The sequence below is a fragment of the Protopterus annectens genome, chromosome 2.part1 (genome assembly GCF_019279795.1).
Source record: "Protopterus annectens isolate FY-2018-M chromosome 2.part1, PAN1.0, whole genome shotgun sequence".
Classification (NCBI taxonomy): Eukaryota; Metazoa; Chordata; order Ceratodontiformes; family Protopteridae; genus Protopterus; species Protopterus annectens.
In genome coordinates, this window is record NC_056729.1 from 1,697,786,832 (window position 1) to 1,697,814,068 (window position 27,237).

The 27,237-nt window shown below is 43.1% G+C and overlaps 1 protein-coding gene across 2 annotated transcripts in view; it reads left to right on the forward strand.

The window, feature by feature from the left end:
* The window catches only part of UBE4B (ubiquitination factor E4B), a 2,592,778-nt gene that overhangs the window by 877,863 nt on the left and 1,687,678 nt on the right, over window positions 1-27,237 (forward strand). For both annotated transcript variants that reach the window (XM_044063145.1, XM_044063144.1), the window contains one exon: window positions 7,491-7,591. In XM_044063145.1, coding sequence (XP_043919080.1) covers window positions 7,491-7,591 — 101 coding nt within the window. The remainder of the gene's footprint in view (window positions 1-7,490; window positions 7,592-27,237) is intronic.

Below are 27,237 nucleotides of genomic sequence, written 5' to 3' on the forward strand. Positions count from 1 at the left end.
AGATACTACAGGGTTCCTGACTCCCACAAATTCCTTTTCAAAAATCCTGTTGCAGATCCTGAAACCATTTCTCAGGGTCCCAAGGGCATTAAGGCTTCTACTGCTAAAAATCCTATCCCTTCTGATAGAGATTCCAGGGCGTTGGATAGATGGGGTAAGGAGGTTTACACTTCTGCAACCTTGGCAATCAGGGCTTTAAACTGCCAATTTCATATGCTAAAATATCAACAGCATATCATGGGACGGCTTAAACAGAAAATTATGTTAATTTCTGATTGTGTGGAAAACAAAGATTTACAGGATTTATTGCATTCAGCTGAACAAGATGGAAAACATACTTTGCAATGTGGTTTTGATTCTTTGGAGGCCTCTTACAGGGCTGCTTTAACTGGGTCTGTGCTAAGAAGGCATGCTTGGCTCAAAGAGCAAAATCTGCCTGATCATGTTAAAGCAAAATTGTTGGATGCTCCTTTACAACAGGACCATCTCTTTGGTAATAAGGCTGAAGAAGTTTTAAAAAAGATGGAAGATAAAGCTAAATCTATGCAAACTGTGAAAGATTTCTTTCAAGTGCAACCTCCAAGATTTATCTCCAGTTCCTTCAAGAGCCACTCAAGTCAAACCCAGACATTCCAAAGGCTCCAGGTTTCAGTCACAAGGGACTTTCAGAACAAAACAATGGGGTGCCTCCTCTTCCAAATCTGGAAACAACAAGACACCTCCCTATGGTAAGCAGTCTCAATGACTTCCCTTTACACTTACCAAGCACTTACCTTTTAGCCACCCCTTGGGGGGGAAACTGGCTCTTCATGCAAGAAACTGGCAACTTATAACCTAGGACAAATGAGTTTTAAATATAGTATACCAGGGATACAGATTTCATTTCCACATGTTGCCAATTCCAAACGGATGGCCAGACCTGTCCCCAGATCAGTGGGCAGAGGCCCAGAAACAAGTACTTTCCATCATGAGCATGGGGGCTATTCAACCAATACCAGAAGAGGAAAAGGGACAAGGTTTCTATTTAAGACTTTTCCTGGTACCCAGAAAAGACCAATCATGGCGTCCAATTCTGGACCTATCTACTCTAAACACCTTTCTGGACATTCCAAAATTCAAGATGCTGACTCTTCAACAGTTGCTTCCTATGCTAGGCAAAGATGCCTGGTTGGCAACTCTAGATTTAAAAGAGGCTTACCTGCATATCCCAAACAGGGAATCTTGCAGAAGATACCTCCGCTTCAAAGCAGGCTACTAGCATTACCAGTTCTCTGCACTGCCCTTTGGCTTATCTACTGTGCCCAGGGTCTTTACAAAGTGCCTGGCTCTAGTAATCGCATTTTGCAGGCAAAGAAATATTCAAATATATCCATACCTGGATGATTGTCTAATTCAGGCAGAAAACAAGGACAATCTTCTAAATCACCTAGCGTTTGTAAAAAGGGTTCTAACTTGTCTAGGGTACACTATAAATGAAAAGAAATCACAACTGGTACCCTCTCAAAAATTACATTCCTGTGTGCAAGCTTGAATACAACTGCCCAGATGGCTTTCCTTACGCCAGAGAAGCAAATTCATTTGGTGACTTACTTCAAACAGGTGGCCACAAAAAACATGCTTTCTGCAAGGCAAATACTGCAAGCCTTGGGGTTCATGGCCTCCTGCATTCTTCTAATTCCATATGCAAGACTGCATTTGAGGAAACTTCAGTGGTACTTAAAAAGTCTGTGGAGTCAGCATTGTCACAGCCTGGAAACAATGATTCCTATCATACCTTGCCTGCAACTAGAATTCCTATGGTGGGCAGAGGCCTGCCACCAAAACAAGGGACTGCCATTCACACCACCCCTTGCCTCCCAAACCCTAACTACAGACGCATCAGACTATGCTTGGGGGGCACATCTGGCAGGGAAGTGCATTCAGGGCAAATGGAGCCCAAATCAAATGCACCTTCATATCAATCAAAAAGAAATGCTAGCTGTACAGAATGCACTGACAGCCTTCAAGGACTGTCTTCATCTAGGACAATTAATGATAAAGACAGACAACACCACTGTTATGTGGTACATAAACAAGCAGGGGGGTACACACTCCTACCCCCTTTGCAGACTAGTCATGGCATTGTGGAAAACGGCCTTGACCTATCAAATACAACTACAAGCTCAATTCCTGCCAGGAAAGCTGAATACTCTGGCAGACGAACTAAGCAGAAATCTCATGGACCCACACGAATGGAAACTGGAACCACGGATTTTCAACATGTTGATACGCAAATGGGGGAGCCCAGACATAGATCTTTTTGCCTCACCCCAGAACTATCAGTTGGACAAATTTTGCACAAGAACTCCTCACAAAAAAGCCTGGAAAGTGGATGCCCTATCCTTCAGCTGGCAAAACCTATCAGTCTATGCCTTTCCCCCTCTGCCTCTGCTCTCCAAAGTTCTACTAAAAGTCAAACAGGACAAACCAAAAATTATTATGATTGCTCCAGACTGGCCTCGCCAACACTGCTACCCACTTCTGTGCAATGTGTCAGACCTTCCACCGTGGCACCTGCCTCAGACACCTTACTTACTGTCTCAGCAGAACAACCAAATTCTGCACACTCACCTCCAAACGTTGAATCTTGCAGCGTGGTTAATCACCTAAATTCACCCTTAGCATCCTTCAGCAAACCTCTGATGGATATCATTTTGGAGGCAATAAGGCCTAGTACTAGGAAATCTTATGCTGGCAAATGAAAAAGATTCTGTGCCTGGAATCAATCTCAAGGGATAAGCACAGCAGTGCCCAACATTCCTCAGATTTTACAGTACTTAACTGAGATGCTTCACAAGGGCCTGTTCTTTTCTTCCATAAAAATCCATGCCTCAGCCATTTCAGCTCATTACAACACAGAACCTCCCCTCTTCTCTCATCCTCTGCTAAAGCAGTGTCTCAGAGGGGCCAAAAACTTAAGACCACCCAGGAGAGCTCCAACCCCTGCCTGGGACCACAATTTTGTATTGGAAAAGCTCACTCTCCCTCCTTTCGAGCCAGCTGCTACTACAGACTTAAAATTTCTCTCCTGGCAAACAGCTTTCCTTTTAGCAGTCACTTCAGCTAGAAGGATTTCTGAATTACAGGCTCTTATGGCAGTGGAGCCTTTCATCATTTTTCATGCGGACAGGGTATCTCTTAGGACCAATTCATCCTTCATGCCTAAGGTGGTATCCAGTGTGGCTCTTAATCAGACTGTTCATTTGCCAATTTTCTTTCCCAATCCACAGAACAAGGGGGAACGGATTCTGTATTCATTGGATATACACAGACAACTTAGACTTTACTTAAACAGGACAAAATCTCAAAGAAAATCTGAACAACTGCTGGTGGCATTTGCTCCAGGGGCAGAGGGAAAGGCTATTTCAAAGCAAACCATTTCCAAATGGATAAGCCATTGTATTTGTTTCTGCTATATGCACCATGGAAAAACTATCCCCCAGGGGGATCAGATCCCATTCCACCAGGACTGCATCTACTTTTAGAGCCTTTCTCAGAGGTGTTCCTACCAGGGACATTCTAGAAGCTGCTACCTGGAGCTCACTTCATACGTTCACCATACATTACCTTTTACCATTTTTCTCTAAATCCAGAGCTGGCTTTGCCACTGCTGTCCTGCAGGGCCTTATAGCTGGTCCTAATGCTGTATAATTCCCTCCACCCAGCCATAGCTTTGGGAATCTACCCAAATGTAATGACTGCAACAGTGAAACACGAAGAACATAGTACAATTGTGTACACTTACCATAAAGATGTTCGAGTGTATTCACTGTTGCAGTCCTGGTTCCCCTCCCTCCAGCCCCCTGTTTTTTCTCTTATTATACCTCTACTCTCTTTTACTATGCTTAAAAGCCTTTTTGGTGTATTTGCTTTTGTTTGGAGGTATATTTTTGAGTTTTTAATTACTTATATATTTTGCTCTCCATTTGGGGGGCACCTGCCATCTGGGGCAAGAAAAACTGATGTAATGGCGTTGGCTGCATATTTTATACCCCTGACAACCTGACGTCATGGAAGAAGGGACAGCAACCGACGCAGGACCCAAGATTTTGTTAATCAGGCCAACTGAGGGCAACCTGCCAGCAGATTACCCAAATGTAATGACTGCAACAGTAAATACACTCGAACATCTACATTTATGGTAAGTGTATACAACTGTATTTTCTTGTTGGTGCTTACCCCTTCCATGGCTCCTATCTTCCCTTAAGGGGGGGACAGTACGTCTTGCTATGCTTTGGGAGGAGGCTACCTCTCTTGCTCCTCCTTTTATGTGAGTGAGTCATGCAACCCTTAGGAACCATCTGATTTTGGTGAAATGCAGACTGGGAAGCCTAGTGGAGGGATGAAGTGGCATCATATACCTTTCCAGTCATTGTGCTAGGACTCTGATGGTGTTTGATTCTCATGGCTAGTGTTGAGTTCACCCTAGACTCCCAGGCATTTCTTGTCCACTATTCCTGTAGGTTTAAATAGTCATTGCTCACTGGTTATGCCTGTTTTTTCATTTCATGTTACTGTGATAGGAGGCACTCAAAAGCCCCCCTCCCCCATCTCCTTGTGGAGGGCGAGAGTGGTGTTTCTCCATTACTAACCCTAATATTTCCTGGGGAAGCTGTCATTTGTTTTTTTTTTTTAAGTTCATCTCCTGCTTGGCATAGTGGGACAGAGCCATGATATGACTTAGGAGAGGTCAGTAGTCCTTCTCCTCTAGGAGCCGGCTGAAGGTAGGAGAAGAGTGAAAAGGCTAAGCTTGTTAATTTCCCCTCAGGGAAGGAGGGAAGGAAGGGGTTGCGTACTTGTAAATTCTTGCTTGAGGCCTTTGATGGAGACCAGAGATCTGGTGGATGTGTTTGACTCAACAGGATGCAGTGAGGGATGGAGATGGGAATATGTCTGTAGGATTGTTGAAATGAGTGACAGTCCCACAAATGCCTTTGTCATGTTTAGCCCCAGAAAAGTCATTGACATGCATGGAGATATACTGCTAAATTAGAACCTTCTACTGCGGTTGACTGCAGCACTTCCAGTGCTTGACTATAATCCCAGGAGGAATGAACAGGTCGGTGGAGTGACCAAAGAGGCTATGACTTTGTGGTCAGTGTGTGGTGGAGCGCAGAAAAGAAAACACATTTATTTCTTGCATGTTTCTATTCTAGCCCCTAGTGCGGGAGGAGAGGACCGAGATCGGAGCCTGCTTCACTCACTCTCTTTGGAGTTGGCAGTTCTGTCTTAGAAAGGAGAATTTTATTCTGACCCTTGTCAGTAGTTTGAGTTAGTGACAAATGTGTTTTTTCCCTTAGTCCCTTTCCATGAAGTACAGTGCTTTCCCCACTGATATGTGGTCTTGGATGTTTCCACTCTTAACTGGGGTTGGATTATGCTGTCTTCCTTTTGGAGGAGTCTGCCTTCAGAGCTTGTTAGTTTCCTTTATGGTTAGTGCTTATAGCTAATTGCAGTGTACATTTCCTGAGTATGTTCATTGGTCATAGTCCTAAATTCTGCTTGTAGGGTAAGGGTCAATCTCATATGGTCTTGTCCTCAAACTCTTCTCCCCTGTGATGCTGTTGCTGCTTCTTGGAATTCATCCCAGCTTTATGACCAATCAGGGATGGTCATTGATGTTAGATGTAATTGTCCCATTGTTGTACTGCTAGTTAAGTTACAATGAAAATCCGCCTTGAAGGGGCAGAAGTGTCCTCCCTCTGTCCCGTTTCACATGTTCAGTATTTTAAGGCAGTTATAATTTTTGAGTTTACAGTAAGTTAGAAAAGTGTATACTTGCATATCCCTCAGTAGCAATGGAGATATAAATCTTTATTTATTGTTTCTTGGTTTACCAGATGGTGCTGAATGTTAAGATAAAAGGCAAAATGGTGAGTGCTGGGGACCGTTTAGGTTATGCAGTAGCATTGGTATGTCAAAGTAGGTGTTGTTATTGATGTGTTTTTGACTCTGAGCACAGGAACTTCCAAAAAGTGATACCAAATTCTGGTTGCTGGAAAGGATAGCTGTGCCTTAAGGACCCACTAAGAAGAGGATGCTACTTAATGGGTCCCTAAGGCACAGTCATCCATTGGTGGGGGTGGATAACACCATTGGTCCTCTCGTGTAGAGGGATAAAGTTCTTACTGTCACCCCAGCGACCGATGTTTGATTAGTGGCATGGGCACTAGGAGCAGCTGCTTGTGCAGAGGTACGGTGTTGATTGGATGATGTCTGCTCACCCTTCTAGGGAGGATTGAGGCAGCCTAGGATCACTGCAGTGTAGTAGCACTAAGATCCTGACAGGCTTTTCTGCAAGCGGGTCCAATGCCGATGTCCAGTGTTAGGGGTTGTGTACATTTATAAGTGTGCATCACTAATATGGAGCTTGCAGAGCCTGCGGTGGGGAGCTAGTGAGAGTTAGAATACATTCCTTGGCAGCAGTGTGATGCTGCACCATTGTCTTCAGTCTCCTCAGCAGTTCTGTGTGTAGGTTCTAGTTATGCCTAGGTTGGCTAAGGAACATTTGGTGTACCCCGTGAATGAGGACAAGAGCATAGTCAGCTGACGAGACAGAGGAATAAAAATAAATAAATAAACCTGCACCTACTTTTTTTGCCCACTGGGTCTTATGCAGCGTTTCCTCTTCCTTTGCCCCAGTGACACATTTTATTTCTGTCCCAGATGGAGAGTCCTGTGGTTTATTTAGTCCCTAGCTGGAGGACCTTATCGGCCTAGTTGTTCCCTGGTGAGAGTCTGGCAGTAGGAAGTGGGACAGTGTACTGGCCCCAGCTGATGGCCCTCCCCCTTGAGCTCCTGTACCTCCTAGTGGCAACTTCCTCAAGCTCCGCAATGCCAATTGCCTCTGGGAAGAGTACACGCCTGGACACACACATGCAGTTTGCTGGGCTAACCTATGTTGTTGACCACTTGACAGTTTCTGCTTGACAGGCTTCCTGCTCCACAGGTGTAACACTTTGTGCTTTTCCCCTAGGTGACACCGAAATGGCAAGTGAGAGCAGTCTCCCTGGATGAGTAAGCTAGCAGTGGCTACTTATTGCTGTCCTCCCCATCCCTTCCTGTCCAACTCCCATGCTTCTAATCAAGTAAGGGTTGCCTAGGTTGCAGTCAGGACTGAAGTTCTCTGCACCATAGGGTTGGGCATTCTTCCATTTTTTTTGTACTTTTTACAAACAAGTGGTTATCTTAATTTTAATTCTGAGACTAAATTTGCAGACAAGGAATCAGTAATGTAAAGCAAATCTCAGCAGATTTGCTACATATACTCAAGTCTTTGATATGTAAAAGAAATGTATGGCATCATGTAAACAGACTATTTTTGTCTGTTATTGACAGATTTATGACAAAATTATGTAAGTGAATATTATTGTTTCATACTTAAATGTGTTGTATAGCATCTGTGCCCACTGTTTTGCATTTGTTTATTTCATTGACTTGTCTCTCTCTAGATGTGCAGTCAGCCTGCTGTGAGCCAGCTACTGAGTAATATCCGGTCCCAGTGTATTTCCCATGCTGCCTTGGTGCTTCAAGGATCCTTAACTCAGCCGAGGCAAGTTATCATTGATGCCTGTTTCATGTAGTGAATACTGTTAGATATATTAATCACATAAATGCAGCTGATAATTGAAGAAATTATTGTGATGGATGAGATCACTGTGGAAGTGTAGCATTGCACGAATTATCCCATAGTTGCAGCCAATGATTGTATGCTTATATTGGGAAGCAGTAGCATTATTTCATTAGAAGGTTAATACAAGAAGTAAAACTCTTTGTAGAAACACTCTAATGTGCATTAAATGGTAAACAGTAGTGCTCAGTTATTTAGATGTCACAGTCTGATGATTCTGTTATATCTGTGCCTCACATTTCCAAGATCTGAGGTTTATTCCAGTCACTGTTTAGAATTTGTATCCTCTCCCTCTATTTGCGTAGTTCTTTTGGGATACTGCAGTTTTGTATTATTTCCCCACAGCTGGATTAGTTGACTCCTTTTGTAAATTCTCTATGTATTGCATTTGCCTTCGTCCTCTTGGCTTGCATTAATACTAAACATGGTTTTAGATATGGACAGTTTCACTTATTTGGGTAATAGACTAATACCTTACATTATATCATGCACTCCTCTCTCGGGCTCAGATTAATACCTTGTATAGTAATCTTTTGTAGAGTACTGAGCCCTTCAGAGCTCTAAATGGTATTGGTTTATGCTCTGCTCTTCTATTTGTTCCTTTTTCTTTTTGCTCTTCTTTTCGTTGACTCTGGAGGATTCTGACTTGATTTCTTTTAGAATCTCTTTTTTCTGTGACACTTTTTGATTTGTGTTTGCATCTCCAGAAATGTTTTTGTGAGTCTGTTCCTGATGTCCTTCATGGATGCATCTGCAGTCATAACAACTGGGTTGTCCTGTCGTCAGGCAGCCCTTCAGTCGGCCGGATTCCAAAGTCCGGGTCCGGCCGCTGATGTCGCACTTCACCCGACGTCATCTCTGTTGGTCTTCGGGTATAAAGGCATCAGCCGACGCCATTTTCCCCAGTCTTTCTTGCCGCGTGGCGCCCGAAGCAGAAGCTGTTCGCAAGTGCCGGTCGGTCGGATCCAGAGATTACTTCTACCGAATACTACTTGAAGACTTCTAAAGCTAAGTACCCGTTGGGGACTCTTTCTTGCCTCAGCCGATGTCAGAAAAAGTTAATAATTGTTTAACCTGTGGGAAACAAATACCTCATAAAGATTTCCACTCTTATTGTCTGCCTTGTTTAGGCCCAGCCCACGGCGTAGCAGCCTGTTCGCCTGTGCTTCATTCAACCGAGCGCTTAGGTGTCGGTCGGAGTTTGCTGAACAGTTTTTTGGTTCTGATTTTGCGTATATTATGCCGTCGGATCCTCCGACTACCCAATCTGCTAAAAAACGCAAAGATAAAGACCGACACTCAGCGGTCTCGGTTTCGGCCGAAACCATGGTTAAGCAAACCAGAGTGTCTCAGTTTCGGCGAAACCGAGAAAACTGATCAAAGTACAGCTGAATCTATCACTACCACTGAGGCCCCTGCTACTTCTCTTGAATCGGCCTCAGAAATTTTATCCACTACGGTGGTTGCCACTGACTTATCAGACACCATTCCCTTGGATGTCTCTACCCCAGCACGTGGTGCTGCTAGGCCTCCAGCAGCCATGTCCATTAAGGCCTTTGCCAGGGCTAAAGCAGCCAAAACTACTAAAACAGTGCCTGTTAAACCCCCTACAACCAGTCCCTCTTCTAGTTCACAAATGCTTACTCTGGCAGAAGATTTAATTTCATTAATTAGGGATCTCAATCTCACCCAGACAGGGCCTCTCAGCCCCCAGAGAAGAGACCTAGGGCAGAGCCCCCCGAGCCTGTGTCCTCTGATGATTCTGCCGATGAATCAGACATAACAGACCAGCCAGAGGCTCCTTTCTCCAATTATGAAGACTCAGATGCTGAAGAATCCATTCCAGCTGCTTCCCCACCAGAAGAATTCTCCTTTGGGGAAACCTTACATGCCATGCGAGAGCAGTTCCAATGGCAGCAGCAGGATTTCTCAGACTCCAGAAAGACTTAGGACCTTTCTGCACCTTCCACAGCACAGGCCCTTAGCTATACCTCCTGTCTCTCTGTGGTGGATGATGCCTTCAATGATGTCTGCTCTGCACCAGATTCTTTACCTCCAGCCCCTGCCAAACCAGACAGATTTTACAGGGTACCAGACACTCATCACCACCTTTACAAGGCCCCACTTGCAGACCCCGAAACTATATCCCAGGGTCCCAGGGCAGTAGCCTCGACCACAGCTAAAAACCCTATTCCTTCTGAAAGGGAAGCCAGGTCATTAGACAGATGGGGCAAAAAAGTCTACACCTCAGCTACTCTCTCAGCTAGAGCTTTAAACTGTCAGTTTCACATGATACAATACCAAGAGTTTATGCTTGATCAGTTAACAAAAAAGCTATCCTCTGATGACTCTATTGATAAGAAATATGTATTAGAAATGGTAAATAACATACAACAGGTTAGTAACCATTCCTTAAAATGTGGCTATGATGCACTGGAGGCTTCATTTAGATCAGCCATGACTGGCACAGTGATAAGAAGACATGCATGGCTAAAGGAACAAGCCTTACCGGATCATGTTAAAGCTACAAGATCCCAAAGGGGCAGGAATAGACGTTCCAGAGGCAGAAACCAATCCAGAGGAGGTGCCTACAGAGGACGACAGTGGCAAGGTAACAACAGAGGCACAGACACAACCACTGCCACTACAACAACACAACCACAGTGACTTGCCTCTAAATCCGCCTACCAGGGAACAAATAGCAGCTCCATTAGGCGGCAAATTAACCTTATTTTCGAAGAACTGGCACTATATCACAAAAGACAAGTGGATTTTACAAACCATAGATCAAGGTTACCGGTTCCACTTCCACACTTTACCAGTCAAAAGAGGAATGCCAAATCTACCTCCAAATCAAAAACAGAGGCTCTACAACAGATAATGCAATTAGCAAACATGAGAGCTGTGGAAAGAGTGCCAACAACAGAACAAGGAAAGGGATTCTACTCCAGACTATTCCTAGTTCCAAGAAAGGAAAAAAGTTGGAGACCTATTCTCGACCTGTCCACCTTAAATACATACATCATTGTCCCAAAATTCAAAATGCTGACCCTACAGCAACTTCTTCCCATGCTGGGCAAGGAGTGTTGGCTGGTAACTCTAGATCTCAAGGAGGCATACCTGCACGTCCCCATTCAACCAATCTGCAGAAGATACCTCAGATTTCTTGCAGGATAACTGTATGATAAAACTGTTACTGGTGCTCAAAGACGCCTTCCGACAAGTAAAGCCAGGTAATCAAAATCAGGAACCAGAAGGAGTCACCACGAATAAATAGAACCTCCGTTTGTAACAAAATATAAAATATTTAATGTGGTAAAAGACAGTAGATGAGCGCTTTCGCATAGCCAAGCTATGCTTCCTCAGATAATCTTCTGGTTCCTGATTTTGATTTCTTGCAGGATCAGAGCATTATCAATTCTCAGCATTGCCCTTTGGCTTATCTACTGCGCCCAGAGTATTCACAAAATGCCTGGCATCAGTAATCGCCCACTGCAGACTACAGGGAATTCAAATTTACCCATACCTGGACGACTGCCTGCTACAAGGGGACAACAAAAGCAAGCTGACAACAGATTTACAAAGGGTCATTTACTTGCTACAAGCACTGGGATACACAGTCAATTTACAAAAATCAGGGCTGATACCATCCCAAACAAGGACATTCTTGGGCGCGGAATTGGACACAGTAAGACAAATGGCATTCCTAACTGCAGAAAAACAAAAAGAACTCCCTCTTTACTTCTTGGCTCTAACAAAACAGAACAAGTTAACAGCAAGAAAAGTACTGCAGGCCTTGGGCTTCATGGCATCATGCATAATCTTGGTCCCACTTGCCAGACTACATATGAGAAAACTACAGTGGTACCTAAAGAATTTATGGTCCCAACACAGGCACAGCCTAGAAACAGAAATTCCACTAATTCCATGCTTAAAACAGGAGTTCCTATGGTGGGCTCAAGCATGCCAGTCAAACCCAGGTCTACCCTTTCGCAGATGTCAAGCAAACCAGACCATCACAACAGGCGCTTCAGACCTAGGATGGGGCCCACATGCTGGACAAATGCGTGCAAGGATTGTGGACGAGGATCAACTACACCTGCACATCAACCTAAAAGAAATGCTGGCAGTAAAACTGGCAATCCAAAAGTTCAGACCATTTCTCAAAGAGGGCCAGTTGATGATAAGGACAGACAACACCACAGTCATGTGGTACATCAACAAACAGGGAGGCACTCATTCATACCCCTATGCAGAATGACTTTGGAGCTGTGGAACCTGGCACTCAGCTACAACATCCAGTTACAGGCAATATTTGTACCGGAAAAGGAGAATACTCTAGCAGACATATTAAGCAGAACCACATCGGATGCCCACGAATGGATGCTACACCCGGACATCTTCAAGACCATCTCAAAGAAATGGGGAATGCCTCAGATAGATCTATTCGCTTCCCCTCTCAATCACCAGCTCAAAAAATTCTGCACAAGGACATTCCACCCACTGGCATGGAAAGTGGATTAAGCTCTCCTTCAGCTGGAAAGGCCTAACAGCATATGCATTCCCACCTCTTCCCTTGATACACAAGGTATTACTAAAAATCAAGGAAGAACGTCCAAGGATAATCCTGATAGCTCCAAACTGGCCAAGACAACACTGGTACCCACTGCTGAGGAGCATGTCTCGAACAATATGTGGCCAATACCCCTGATGCCTTTGATGTTAACTCAGAACAACTACAGCATCATGCATCCAAACCTAAAAAGCGTTGCAACTGACTGCATGGAACATCACATAGCAGCAGCTAATCCAGAACTTTCCCAAAGAGTTAAAGATATTATTCTTGAAGCCCGCAGACCTTCAACAAGATGGAACTATGCAGGAAAATGGAAAAGGTTTGTCATTTGGAGTACTGAAAGAGGAAAAGATGTGTCAAACATAGATATGCCTAACATTCTGGAGTATTTGGCAGAACTTCTACATACAGGCCTGTCCTACTCCTCCATCACGATACATGCATCAGCTATATCAGCAGAATACAGCTTTGATCCACCTGTCTTTTCACATCCTTTACTCAGGCAGTTCCTCAGAGGAATCAAGAATGTAAAACCTCCAAGGAAACCACCATTGCCAGCTTGGAACTTGAACTTTGTGCTAGAAAAGTTGACACTATCACCTTTGAACCAGCAGCAACAGCAGACCTACAGCATCTATCGTGGAAAACTGCTTTCCTACTGGCAATAACCTCAGTCAGGAGGGTTTCTGAACTTCAGGCCCTAATGGCAGTACAGCCGTTCCTAATCTTCCACCAAGATAGAGTGTCCATGAGGACTAATCCTACATTTATGCCTAAGGTGGTATCCAGAGTGTCTTTAAACCAGGCAATCCACCTACCTACCTTCTTTCCCAACCCACAAAACAGAGGGGAAAGAATACTGCATACCTTGGATGTACATAGACAGCTACGCTACTACCTGGACAGAACAAAAAGTAGCAGAAAAACTGACCAGCTTTTTGTAGCCTATGCAACAGGAAGGGAAGGAAAAGCTATTTCCAAACAGACAATCTCCAAATGGATAGGAAATTGCATACGATTCTGTTACTCCTTCCATGGAAAACCAATTCCACAGAACATAAGACCTCATTCTACAAGGGCAACAGCCACTACCACAGCCTTCTTACGAGGAGTGGCAACCAAAGACATTATTGAGGCGGCTACTTGGACCTCCGTGCATACATTTGCCAAGCATTATAATTTACCTCTATATTCCAGATCCCGAGCAGGGTTTGCCACTGCTGTACTGCAAGGGATCCTAAACACACCATAATCTAGTTTTCCTCCTCCCTAGTTGGCTATGGTATTCTACCCAGTTGTTATGACTGCAGATGCATCCATGAAGGACATAGTACAGTTTTGTACCTACCATAAATGTAGATGTCCGAACTGGATAGCATCTGCAGTCAGGATTACCCTCCCTCCTTCCCTCTGTGGTACTCCTAGGGTGTTTACCCTCCTAATAGCTAGCTGGTGGGGAGTCTTTATGGTGTATTTGTTTGTATATATGTACATACATGCTTATTTTTGTGTTTACCTCTATCTTTTTGGAAACATTGGCATTTATCCAAATTTTAGCCTTCAAGAGGGCAACTGGCATCTGGGGCAAGAAACACTGAGGAAAATGGCGTCGGCTGATGCCTTTATACCCGAAGACCAACAGAGATGACGTCGGGTGAAGTGCGACATCAGCCGAAGCCGGACCCGGACTTTGGAATCCGGACGACTGAAGGGCTGCCTGACGACAGGACAACCCAGTTGTTATGACTGCAGATGCTATCCAGTTCGGACATCTACATTTATGGTAGGTACAAAACTGTACTTTTTAGCTGTAGACGGTGATTGACTAAACTGAATTAATACAGTGAAAAAAAAGTATTTTGGTGTACAGAATTCTTTTCACATTCACTTGCTTTATTGGCCAGGGGCATTACTTTCCCCATCATGCATATCTTAACTGCCAACATAGCTGTGACTAACTCAGACTAGCAAAATTAATTTGTCAGCTTTCAGGATGTGTACTTGCTCTGCACAGCAGTAGATTTTATAATGTGCAATACAATTTTGAATAAATCTGCATTCCCAGATGCTAACTGTGGGTGTTCCCATGGCATAAAAAATGATACAGGTGGATATACTGAGAGAAATTACAACAAAAAAATGGAATTAAATTTTATGCAGATCTAATGTGTGTTCTTCGCCAGTGTACCTCAGTATGTGGAATGTTCATCATTTTGAGTCCTAAAAAGTCCATGCTCCTCCCCATTGTTAACACATTCATATGGAAAATGAAATCACACAAAAAAGCAGATTGTACTTTTTGGACTACAGAACACACACAAAAAAACAACAAAAAAAGAAAAAACAGTAGTACATTGCGCTGACCCTCAGGCTATGGAAACAGCAAAGGGACTTTTTGGTTCAACTGCTGATTTTGATCTCATCAGCATTAGTGTTTCCAGTACAAGTAAGTGGTTAAGGAAGTACCAAATCTTAGGCAGACAACAATGCATTTTACTTGAAATGAGTAAGGGCTTGTGAGCATATATACCTGAATCTATAAGGCATATAATAAGTGTCTAGTTAGGAGCAAGCATCTTCTCATACCCGTGGAAAGTTATTCCCTTACCAAAGCAAGGCCCTTCAGCAAATGCCACCACTCCCGACCAATCTCATATATTCATCACTAGTCCCAAGATATTGGAAAAGGCAATAGCCACCTTGTAACTGAAATTTGTAAGGACTTGTGAATGACAACATTTATAGCTGAGCATATGAATATATTTACAAGCATTTTTCTAGACCCGTGGAAGGCTGCTGCAGTTATTCCATTACCTAAGCAGGGCCCTTAGGCAAATGTCACTACTGCAGACCATTTTCCTGTTTTCTTCACTAGCCATGTTATTGAAAAAGAAAGAAAGCAACCATGTTAAAGTTCATGATGCAGTTTGTTGCTTACTCAGTGGTATGTAACATGGTTGTAGAAATTGCCATTATTGTTGTTTACTCAGTGGTATGTAACATGGTTGTAGAAATTGCCATTATACCATTACTGCCCTACCTCCCCCCACAAACTGTATCCTCAGAGAAGTGGACAGGTTAATAGAGGTTAGAAGATGACTGCACAGTGATCAACAGGTTGATCAAATATGAAAACAGAAACTGAAAAAGGGGCCAGTGATGGTCATTTTGGGGAAAATTTGATTACAGGTTAGTAATTACAGTGCCTGGATTTCAGCAGATAAGAACTTTGGAGAAACAGAGAAAATCAACTAGAAAAGAAAATTTTAGCTGGGAAGAATCTTGCTGATGTTAGCAAAAAGCAATTCAAGTTTCAGCTTTAGTACAGGAGTTGGCATTCATTAATTTAGAGGAAAAATAAAACAAATGCATTCATATGTGTTTAAAAATATTGAAACATTAAAGGAATATAGTAAGTTAGATAAAATATTGGAAATAAATAGAAGCCTTAACTAAGTATTAAGATGATCTGATAAATAAAAAAAACAGATCAGGTTGGAGTGAAGAAGAGGCTGGCTGACTATGATGCTTCCCAGAAAGGGCTGTTTAAAAAAATGAGCTAGAAGACAGTGTTCGCAGAGAAAACCCAAGATTTTCTGTTGTACCCGAAAAGTCTGTGGAACAAACTGTATTAGTTTTAAGAAAGTATAAATAAGCAGGAACTGGAGTTGTGTTCCACATCAGGATTTGTTAACTGAAAGGGCACATGGTATGTATGTTCCAGATCTGGCCACGAGAAAGCAACCAAGACCTATAGTGGTAAAAATGCAATCATACCAGCAGAAAGTGTTCCTCCTGACAAAAATTTAGCAAAAGGGAAACACTGAAAATGGGGAACAGCAGGGTTTTTGTAGAAGATTATTCACTGTACACCAGCCAGAACAGAAGCAAGTTTATCCTAGCAGTCAGGGAATGTCAAGAGCATGTGTGAAATTCAAGGTGCTATATCCAGCTGTCATAAGAGTATTTTTCCCTGCATGAATAAAGATGTTTTTGACACAGAATAGGCTAAAGAGGAAATAAAGTTTATTCAACAAAGAGTGAACCAGCAAGCAGAAGGGGTTTCTGCTTTTCATTCTTATGGTAGTAACAAAGCCCATAGAGAGAGACTGCCAGTGAAATTGTTTCCATTGTTACAAAGGAAGATGCTCGAGAGAAAACGGTCTAGATGAGTCAGGAGTACGTTGGACTTCAGCCTGAGACTGATATTGTGAGACGGAGGTGATCAGGAAGAAGAGCGGCAACACTGAAATTAGTGAATAAATGTGAGACTGTAAAACATCAGTCCCAGTACGTGTAGTATAGGAATAGGCCTGTGAAATGTGATTTTGCAAGAAAATGTGGTTGACAAAGACTAGAATTTTGTTGACTGTGTTGAACCAGTGGGTGAACTGTGAAGCATATACCACATTTTGGCATATGTCTGGAGTGTTTCTTCCCCTGGCCTCCGCTAAAAATAGGCTATGTCCTAGTCAGACTTTCCCAGTCAAATGGAGAAGATCGATGTCTGTGCTGTGACAGAAACCTGGTTCAAGGCTCCTGAGAGCACCCCAGCACTAACAGGTTTCACCTCATATCATGCGCCGCACCGCCAAAAAATCACCAAGAACCAGGGGGAGGAGGGGGTGTCCATATTCGCCAGGACACCACCTCAAGGTTGGTGTGACTGCTCTGCAATTTGTAGCATGTTACAGGCCACCTCTCAAACTCAAACCTCATCATCCTTCCTGAAAAAATGGAAAGGGGATAAATGTATCCCAAACACCATCAACAACATACTCTTCAACTACCCTAATATGTCTCCTTTAAGGCCCCTTGAGCCAGTGGTAACATTACTCAAAACGCTGAATCATTTACAAATGCCTTCTACTCCCTACTCTACAGGACTGTATGCTGGATCAGGCAATCCCAAACAAACTAAGACTCTCTGTACCAAAGGGTAAGTTGGCCCAGTCATGGACCCCAGCCATAAACAAGCCAGGAGGCAAATGTGCTGAAGAGATAGAGCAAAACCTTGTTATAAGTAAAAACTAAGAGCTCATAAAAAATCATCAAAAAAAAATTTTGAGAAAAAAATCAAGGACTCCTAAAAGAGAATCATAAGGCCTTTCTTTAGCTATGTTAGAAAACTAGGGAGGAAACTCCCAGGATATGCAGAATTAATTCAAAAAAAATGGAAAATTACTGAACACACACACACATAACATTGCCTGGCTGACAGCTTGACAGGTCCCCTCCCCCCCCCCCCAGAGATATCTATTCAGATGATTATGTAGCCCCAAACATCTGGCCTCACTAAGGCAAAAAACACAGCATCCATGGACTGGATGATCGCCCCGCTGCTGTGTGCTTCCAGAACGGAATTAAAACCCACAGTTAGAACAGAGTAGGGACAGATATTTAAGCCTCACCTCAGGATCACTGTGGTCCCACTTCATAAGGGCGGTGCCTCCCCCTAGAGTGAAATTACCGCCCCATTAGCTTATCTGCAAAGCCATGGAGAAACATGGAGAGGAACTCATGAACTTGCAGACTTTGGATCCAACCCAGTGGCTTTGTCAAGGCAGATCCCCTTCTTAAAACTTTGGTTGACTTTTTTTTGACAGTCCAAGTCACCCATTGATGAGGAAAGGCAGTCCATACAGCCTACGCCCACTCAGGTATCATCAAAAAAAACTCAGCAGAGCTTGAAACCACCCATCATACAGATGGGTTGCAAACTGGCTAAAGTGACAGAACCCACAGGGTCAGAGTTGCTGGAGCCATGTCAGACTCAAAGCTGTCACAAGTGGGTGTCCCGCATCTACTTTTCTGAAGTACATGCAAACACAGGAGGGGGTTGGCTGACAAAGTTTGCAGATGCATCTGAAACTAGGCCATGCATAGTCGAAAAAACATCACAGACATCTCCCCAGGGGCAGAAGGCAGAAATGGATGGGTAACTGAGCCATGGCCTGAAGTTAAACGCCAAAGCGCCAAAAGTAAACAAGGTTATCCCTAGCTACCATATGAAGGTGGTAACCACTGAGCACAGAAAAAAGTCATCAGAGATCTGGGGACAGCTTGAAAGGCCCCAAAAAGTCCCTCACAAAAGGAAAAAGGGTCCTCAAAATATCTTATGCTGCCCGACTGAAAGAACTCAGCTCTCTATTCAGTCTCATACCCCGCTTGCTCAGAGGTGACCTGTGCCTGACATATAAGGCCCAGATTTGATGAATATGCTTCACCTCAAAAAATCTAAATCCCTCAGAACCACAAGGGCAACCACAAGGGAACTTAAACCTTGCAGATTCATCACCCAGAGACTCCCTGTGCTGTGGAACAAAATCCGGTACATGTGAGGCAGAGCACCTCTCTCTGGGCTTGTTCAAGAGGAATCTTTGACCAATGGATGGGAGATTGATATACACCCCAGGGATTTTTCAGTGTGTCACTGCTTGACAGAGCAGCCAAATGCCCTTGGGCAGATAGCCTAGTATGAACCTATGAACCTATGAACCTAAATAAATAAAATTTAGAAGTGCACTGAAGGGTGTCTAGAAGTAACAGTAAATACAGCAGGTGTTCTTCGTGTTTCACTGTTGCAGTCATTACATTTGGGTTATCTGCTTGCAGGTAGCCCTCAGTCAGCCTGATTAACAATGTCTTGGGTCCCAAGGCCGGTTGCTGTCCCTTCTTCCATGACGTCAGGTCGTCAGGGGTATAAAACATGCAGCCGACACCATTACATCAGTCTTTCTTGCCGTGCGGTGCCTGAAGCAGCAGTTCGCAAGTGCCGGTCGGCCGACTCCTGAAATTTTCGTTTTCGAGTTTCAGAACCGAAGTCTTCAAATAAAGTTAAGTACCCTGTTGGGGAAACTTTTTCTTGCTCCTTACTGATGTCAGTAAAAGTTAATAATTGCATTACTTGTGGAAAGCAAATACCTCATAAATATTTTCATTCGTACTGTATTCCTTGCCTAGGCCCTGACCACGACGTACCTTGCTGTCGTTTTATGCTTTATTTAATCAGCACACGATCCGTCATCAGTATATTTTTACCTCTAAATATTTTGGTTCTCTGTTTAATTATCCAGAAATGTCGTCGGTTAGCCATCCGACTACTGAGATTACAAAAAAACATAAAGATAAAGACAGAGACAGGCTGCCAAGGTCCAAAACTGCTGACGATGTTTCTCCTAAGCCAGTTACCAGTTCACTCAGTGAGGTGCTTTCGCAGCCCCTGATACCCGCTACTTCTGATTCGCAGGCCCTCTACTGAGACCCATTCGGAGTCCGGTATGCTGTGAGATGCTTCAACTGTGGAACTCACAGATGTCTCTACCTTGGATGGGTCCGTAGCCGCTGTGCAGGGACCGGCTTCTGAGGGTCTATTCAGGCCTACGGACTTGCATATTAAACCGACGCCTCCTTCTTTACTTAGGCCTAAATCTCGATCCATGCCTAAAAAACCTATGCCCAGGCCACATGCTCAGGCCTCTATGCCTAAAAAACAAATAATAAGAATGGCTGAAGATCTAATAACTCTATAATCAGGGGTAGCCAACCCCTCCCCCCCTTCTAAGAGGCCGAGGACTGAAGTTGATTATGAATCTTCTGATCAGGATTCTGTTTTTTCTGATGATCTGGATTTGCCTTTATCTACTTATGAAGATTCTCATGCAGAGGACTCCATTCCCTCTGCTTCCCCTCCTGAGGATTTTTCTTTTGGGGAAACCTTACATACTCTAAGGGAGCATTTCCACTGGGAAAGCCAGGATTTTTCTGATTCAAAAAAGAGGCTTAGGGATTTCCTTCTCCTACCTCAGCATAGGCCTTTAGCTATTCCTCCTGTACTAGACATTGTTGTTGATGCTTTTTCAGAATCTAGTTTGGCCCCTGATTCCCTGCCTCCTGCTCCCAGAAAACCTGACAGATACTACAGGGTCCCTGAGTCCCACAAGTTCCTTTTTAAAAATCCTATTGCAGATCCAGAGACTGTTCCACAGGGGCCCAAGGGCATTAAGGCTTCTACTGCTGAAAATCCTACCCCTTCTGATAGAGACTCCATGGTGCTGGATAGATGAGGTAAGAAGGTTTACACTTCTGCAAACTTGGCCATTAGGGCTTTAAACTGCCAGTTTCATATGTTAAAGTATCAACAACATGTTATTGGACTGCTTAAACAGAAAATGATGATTCCTGACTGTGTGGAAAATAAAGAATTACAGGATTTAATGCATTCTGCTGAACAAGTTGGGAAACATACTTTGCAATGTGGTTTTGATTCATTAGAGGCCTCTTGCAGGGCTGCTGTTACTGGGTCTGTGCTCATAAGGCATGCTTGGCTTAAGGAGCAATCTTTGCCTGTACTGGACCTGTCTACTAAATTGTTGGATGCTCCTTTAAATCAGGACCGCCTGTTTGGCAACAAGGCTGAGGAAGTTCTTAAAAAGATGGTAGATAAAGCTAAATCTATTTAAACTGTGAAAGATTTTTTACAACTTCAGCCTCCTACATTTAGTAGGCACTGGCCCTCTAAGAACTGGTTCTTTCCAGCCCCTTCCAGGTCTTCTCAAGCCAAACCCAGACACAGCAAAAAACACAGGTTTCAGTCCCAGGAGAGATACAGAACTAAGCAGTGGGTGCTCTCCACTTCCAAATCTGGGAATAATAAGACTCCCCCCTATGGTAAACTGTCTCAATGACTTCCTTTTAACATTTCCAAGCACTTATCAACTGACTGCCCCTTTTTGGGGGGGGGGGGGTATTGCTCTTCATGCAAAGAATTGGGAACTCATTACCCAGGACAAATGGGTTTTAAATAGTGTCCCAGGGATACAGATTTCACTTCCACACATTGCCAACACCAAGCGGGTGGACGGACCTACCCCCAAATCAGTGGGTTGAGGTCCAAAAACAAGTACTTTCTCTCTTAAGCATAGGGGCTATTCAGTTAGTACCAGAAGAGGAAAACGGACAAGGTTTCTAGTCGAGACTTTTCCTGGTACCCAGAAAAGACAATTCATGGTGTCCTATACTGGAACTGTCTACTCTAAACACCTTCTTGGAGATTCCAAAATTCAAGATGCTGACTCGTCATCAATTACTTCCTATGCTAGGCAAAGATGCCTGGTTGGCAACACTAGATTTAAAAGAAGCAAACCTGCACATCCCAATCAGGGAATCTTGCAGAAGATACCTACGCTTCAAAGCAGGCTACACGCACTATCAGTTCTCTGCACTGCCCTTTGGCTTATCTATTGCGCCCTGGGTATTCACAAAATGCCCAGCTCCAGTTATGCATTTTTCAGGCGAAGAAATATTCAAATATACCCATACCTGGACGATTGTCTAATTTAGGCAGAAAGCCAGGACATACTTTTGAATCATCTGGCCTTTGTACAAAGGGTTCTAACTTGTCTGGGGTACACCATAAACAAAAAGAAATCACACCTGGTACCCTGTCAACAAATTTTGCACAAGGACTCCCCACAAACAAGCTTGAAAAGTGGATGCTCTGTCCTTCATCTGGAAAAACCTATCAGTCTGTGCCTTCCCCCCCTCTAACTCTGCTCTCCAAAGTACTACTAAAAATCAAACAGGACAAACCAAGGATGATTTTGATTACTCCAGACTGGCCGCGCTAACACTGGTACCCCCTCCGCAGTGTGTTACGGTTATCTTTATGGCACCTGCCTCAGACTCCTTCCCTGCTGTCTGAGCAGGAGAACCAGATTCTGCACCCTCAGCTTCTAACACTGAACCTTGCAGCCTGGCTAATTACTTATTCTCTCCTTTACCATGCCTTAGCAAACCTGTGATGGATATCATTTTAGAGGCAAGGAGGCATAGTACTAGAAAATCTTATGCTGAAAAATGGAAAAGATTCTGTGCCTGGAACCAATCTCAAGGGATGAGCACAGCAGCTCCCAATTTACCTCAGATTTTACAATACTTAACTGAGATGCTCCACAAGGGCCTGTCATTTTCCTCCATTAAAATCCACGCCTCAGCCATTTCAGCTCATTATAACACAGAACCTCCCCTCTTCTCTCATCCACTGCTCAAGCAGTTCCTCAGAGGGGCCAAAAAATTGATACCACCCAGGAGAGCTCCAACCCCAGCCTGGCACCTTAACTTTGTCTGTTAATGAACTCACTCTACCTCCTTTCGAGCCAGCTGCTACTGCAGACTTAAAATTTCTTTCTTGGAAAACAGCTTTCCTTTTAGCAATCACTTCAGCTAGAAGGGTATCTGAATTAAAGGCCCTTATGGCAGTGGAGCCTTTCATCATCTTTCATGCGGGCAGGGTGTCCCTCAGAACCAATCCATCATTCATGCCCAAGGCGGTATCCAGTGTGGCTCTGAATCAGTCCATTCATTTGCCAACCTTCTTTCCCAGTCCACAGAATAAAGGGGAACGGATACTGCATTCCTTAGATGTGCACAGGCAACTTCAATTCTACTTGGACAGGACTAAACCTCAAAGGAAATCTGAACAACTGCTGGTGGCATTTGCTGCAGGGGCAGAGGGGAAAGCTATTTCAAAGCAAACCATTTCTAAATGGATAAGCCATTGCATTCATTTCTGCTATAAGCACCATGAAAAACCTATCCCCCAGGGGATCAGACCTCACTCCACCAGGGCTGCATCTACCTCTACAGCCTTTTTTCAGAGGCGTCCCTACCAGGGACATCATAGAAGCTGCTACCTGGAGTTCTGTACATACTTTCACCAAGCATTATCATTTGCCAATTTTCTCTAAATACAGAGCTGGCTTTGCCACTGCAGTCTTGCAGGGCCTTATAGCTGGCCCTAATGCTATCTAAATTCCTCCTCCCAACCATAGCTTTGGGAATCTACCCAACTGTAATGATTGCAGCAGTGAAACACTAAGAACACAGTACAGTTGTGTACACTTACCATAAATGTAGATGTTCGAGTGCATTCACTGTTGCAGTCCTGGTTACCCTCCCTCCAGCCCTCTAACTTCTTTTGGCTATACCTCTACTTTTCTTTACTAGGCTGAAAAGCCTTTTTGATGTATTTGCTTTTTTGTTGGAGGTATGTCTTTGTGCTTTAAATTTAATTGCTTCCCATTAGGGGGGCACCTGACATCTAGGGTAAGAAAAACTGATGTAATGGCGTCGCTGCATGTTTTATACTCCTGATGACCTGACGTCATGGAAGAAGGGACAGCAACCGATGCAGGACCCAAAACTTTGTTAATCAGGCCGACTGAGGGTTACCTGCAAGCAGATAACCCAAATGTAATGACTGCAACAGTGAATATACTCGGACATCTACATTTATGGTAAGTGCACACAACTATACTTTTTTATTTTCAGTATTTGTAGAGCAAAAATCAATGATGTAAAGTGTGCGTTTTAAATGTGAGATGGACTGATTGCTATCAGTAATTTCTGTACATTTATTTTTATTTATTTTGTATTTGTTTACCGGGATGGTCCGACTGGGTGAGAGCCCAGTTTTGGTGGAGGCCCGGGAGAAAAGTTCCATAGTAAGGTTAAAATAGGCACAAAAGTGGATTAAAACAAAAGTTGCAAAGTTATATAAGCACATAAGTCACACAAGTAGATACAAGCACAGAGTTACAAAAGTCATAAAAGCACAAGAGTTTCTACATGCATAATTTTTAAAAATGTGATTTCTGAGAGAGTAAGTACAAGATTAGAGGGGACACGGTAACAGTTTTACACACGTTTAAAGTACAGTCTGTGATTTTGTGTTAGGCCTGCCAGATTGGGTTAGAAGTGGAAGGAATAAAATAAGGAAGAGGAGGGTGAGAAAAGATAGTATAGTGGGAGGAAGGCAGAGATGCAGTATAGTTAGAGACAGTGGGAGAGGTAATTTATAGGCGGAGGTGTGGACGTAGGAGGCAGTAGAAAGAGGAAAGGGAAGGATAGGGTAAAAAGATTGGTTTATTCATAAGAGGGAAGACTAAAGCTGAAAAAGAATAGATGGGCCAGGATGGTATTAGCCAGGACTGATACATGTGTACATCCAGTTATTGAGGTACTCTTTTAGGAGTTTTTTAAACTGAGGTGGGTTGGTGGAGTTTAAGATATATTGTGGAATGGTATTCCATATATTTGCAGTATAGTTGGAGTAGAGGGAGTCTCCAGCTTTGTTTTTGGTGACCTGTAGTAGTGTTTTATGTGAAGAACGGCAAATTTGAGTGGTAGAGTATGGTTGATGTATTAGTTGATGGGAGTGGGTTTTGTCAGGTTGATGAACTGTTCTGTGGGTGGAGATGAGATGGGTGCAGGTTAAGTGGTGTGGTAATTCTAACCATTTTAGTTGATGTAGGGCAGTACAGTGATGGGATCTGTGAGGAGAATTGGTAGTGAATCTAGCCATTTTATTGTAGCAGGTATCCAGTTTAGTTAGCTCAGTTTTGCTTAGGTTAGTGAAGATTGGAGAGGTGTATAGTATTGTGGCGCGGAGATGTTTTCTGGCTATGTTTTGTCTAGTGTGGTCAGTAAGGAATGGCTTGATTCGATACAGAGATTCTAGTTAGAATGAGATATGTGTATGTCAAATTTCAATTTATTGTCAGTTACACCCAGTATATTTTTTGGGAAATGGCTGATATTGTGGTGGTGGTGTAGGCGTATATTCAAAATGTGATTAGGAGGTTGAGAGATTTGGTAGGGTGAAACAGTATCAGTTTAGCCTTGGATGGGTTCAGTATAAGTTTTACTTCAGCTAACCAGGTTTCTGATTAGGAGAAGGACTGTTGTGTAGTGGTTTCTAGTTGTGTTATAGAAAATACAGTACAGATGATTGAGTTATCAGTGTACTAGAAGACAGAGGCAAGAGGGGTAGATTTATGTAGCTGGTTTGTGAAAATAGTGAAGAGCAGGGGACCAGGTATAGAACCTTGGTAAACTTTTATGGTAACTGGAAGTAAGTCTGAAACCTCCTGATGCCATTTGACATCTTGCTGTTAGCCGTTAAGGTGGCTATGGAACCACGTTAAGTAGGAATGGCTAAGATTTAGGGAGAAAAGTTCAGCAAGTAGTTTCTGATGAGAGAAAAAGGCTTTGGAAAGGTGCAGAAAGATGTAAGAAACAAAATGTCCCTGGTTTCTATGTTGATTTATGGTGTTGGTGAAGGTAAGGAGGGTGGTTGTGGTGCTGTGGGCGGAACCCATGTTGTGTGTGAGATAAGAGGCTGTTACATAGCAGGTGGTTTAAGAGCTGTCTTTGAATACATTTTTCAAGTATTTTGGGGAGGAGTGGTAGGATAGCAAAGGGTCTGTAATTGCATAGTTTAGTGGAGTTGCCCCCTTTGTGCAGGAGAATGATATAGGATATCTTCCAGTTCAGATGAATGTAGTTTTCTGTGATAAAGCAGTTAGTCATTATATTTGTGGGATAGGCAATAAATAGCATCAGCAGCTATTTTAGGTGTTCTATAGGAAGGTCATCAGCTGCTAGGGTGGTGGGTTTGAGTTTGCAGATTTTTATGGTATGGGTTGAAACAGGTTTAAGGGAGAAGGTGTTGCTGGCATCATTGGAGGTGTTTCGGTTAGATGGAAGGGTGTTTTGATGATTCATTAGAGAGTGTATTGAGTTTGTGAAGAAGGTATTGAATTGTGGGGCTATGCTCTCAGCTGTAGGAGCATTTGAAGGGTTAGGGGTTGAGGCAATTACCAGGTTGTATAACTTTTCTTGTAGTGGACCAAATTTTGGGGGGATTGTTGCAGTTTTGTTGTTTGGCAGCAGTATAGCATGTTTTTTTGTCTCATTTAATTTGAGGCTTGGCTTTGTTTCTAAGTTGTCTGTGGAGTAGTAGGTGGTGTTGTTTGTTGGTTTTCCAGTGTACTCAGGCTTTGTTCTGTTTTAACAGGTTTTTACTGTGTAGTTTGTTAACCATGGTGTGTAGTGATTTTTCTAGCAGAACTGCAGGAGGCTAAACTATTTAGGATGTCAAGAAAGGTATTAAAGTACTGTACGGAAGCGTCTAGGGGAAGAGTTTTGAGGAGTGACCAATTGCATTGTAAGAGGGAAAGGAATGTTTGGGCATTGAAATTATTTTTGTTACAGATTATCCATAGGCATGATTGTTTCTGAGTAGGTAAGTGGAGAGATGTTCACTAATACTGACAGGGAGGCAGCCAGATTAGTAGATTAGCGATGGTTTGTTAGTAAGGATCCATTTTAGTATAGAATGTCTTTTGGAGGTTTTGTCTGTTCAGGCTGCAGTATGTATAAGTTGTGAGAAACCATGTAGGATTTATAAAATTGGTGGGGTTATCGGAGTTATAGGTGGACCAATCAGTGTTGTGGTCACCCATAACAATGGTTTCTTGGTGGGAAGTTTGGGTTATCCAATGAATAACATCTTCAGCGTTGTTAGGATTGTTGTTACCTGGCGGAATGTAGATAGCAATAATTATTAGATGTTTGTTATTGTTGATTTTTAGTCTGGTGGATAGTATTTCAATATGGGAAAGTTGCGAATGTTTGGGTTGATGAGTTCTACTTCTAAATGTTGTTCATGCATTATAGCTATACCCCCTTGTTGTTTGTTAGTGCGATCACATCTATGTAGATTGTAACTTGGAGCGAGGTTTTTATTATTATTAATTTCTGGTTTGAGCAAGATTTGTGTCAGTATAGTTATATTAGGTGAATATAAGGAAAGTAAGGTGTGGAGTTCCTGGATCTTGCTGACTATGCTCCTTAGAATTAGATTATGTAATAGGAGATTGGGTCCTTTTAGAGGGTAGTGATGACAGAGCAATGCTGTGGGGCAGAGTGGTGGGTTGCTGTTGAATATGTTTGGGGCTTTGGTTAGGATGGATATCCCCAATCAGTCGAAGTCGAGAGATTCATTATTACTCTTTTCATGATTTTAGTTAGAACTTTGTTGTGTCTAACGACTGTTTGGGGTCTTGATTGGATTTGATAGTATTTAAATGGGAAGTAGCCTATGTTAGTAGTGTTGTAGAGATTGGGGGCCATTTTGTGTTGTTTGATG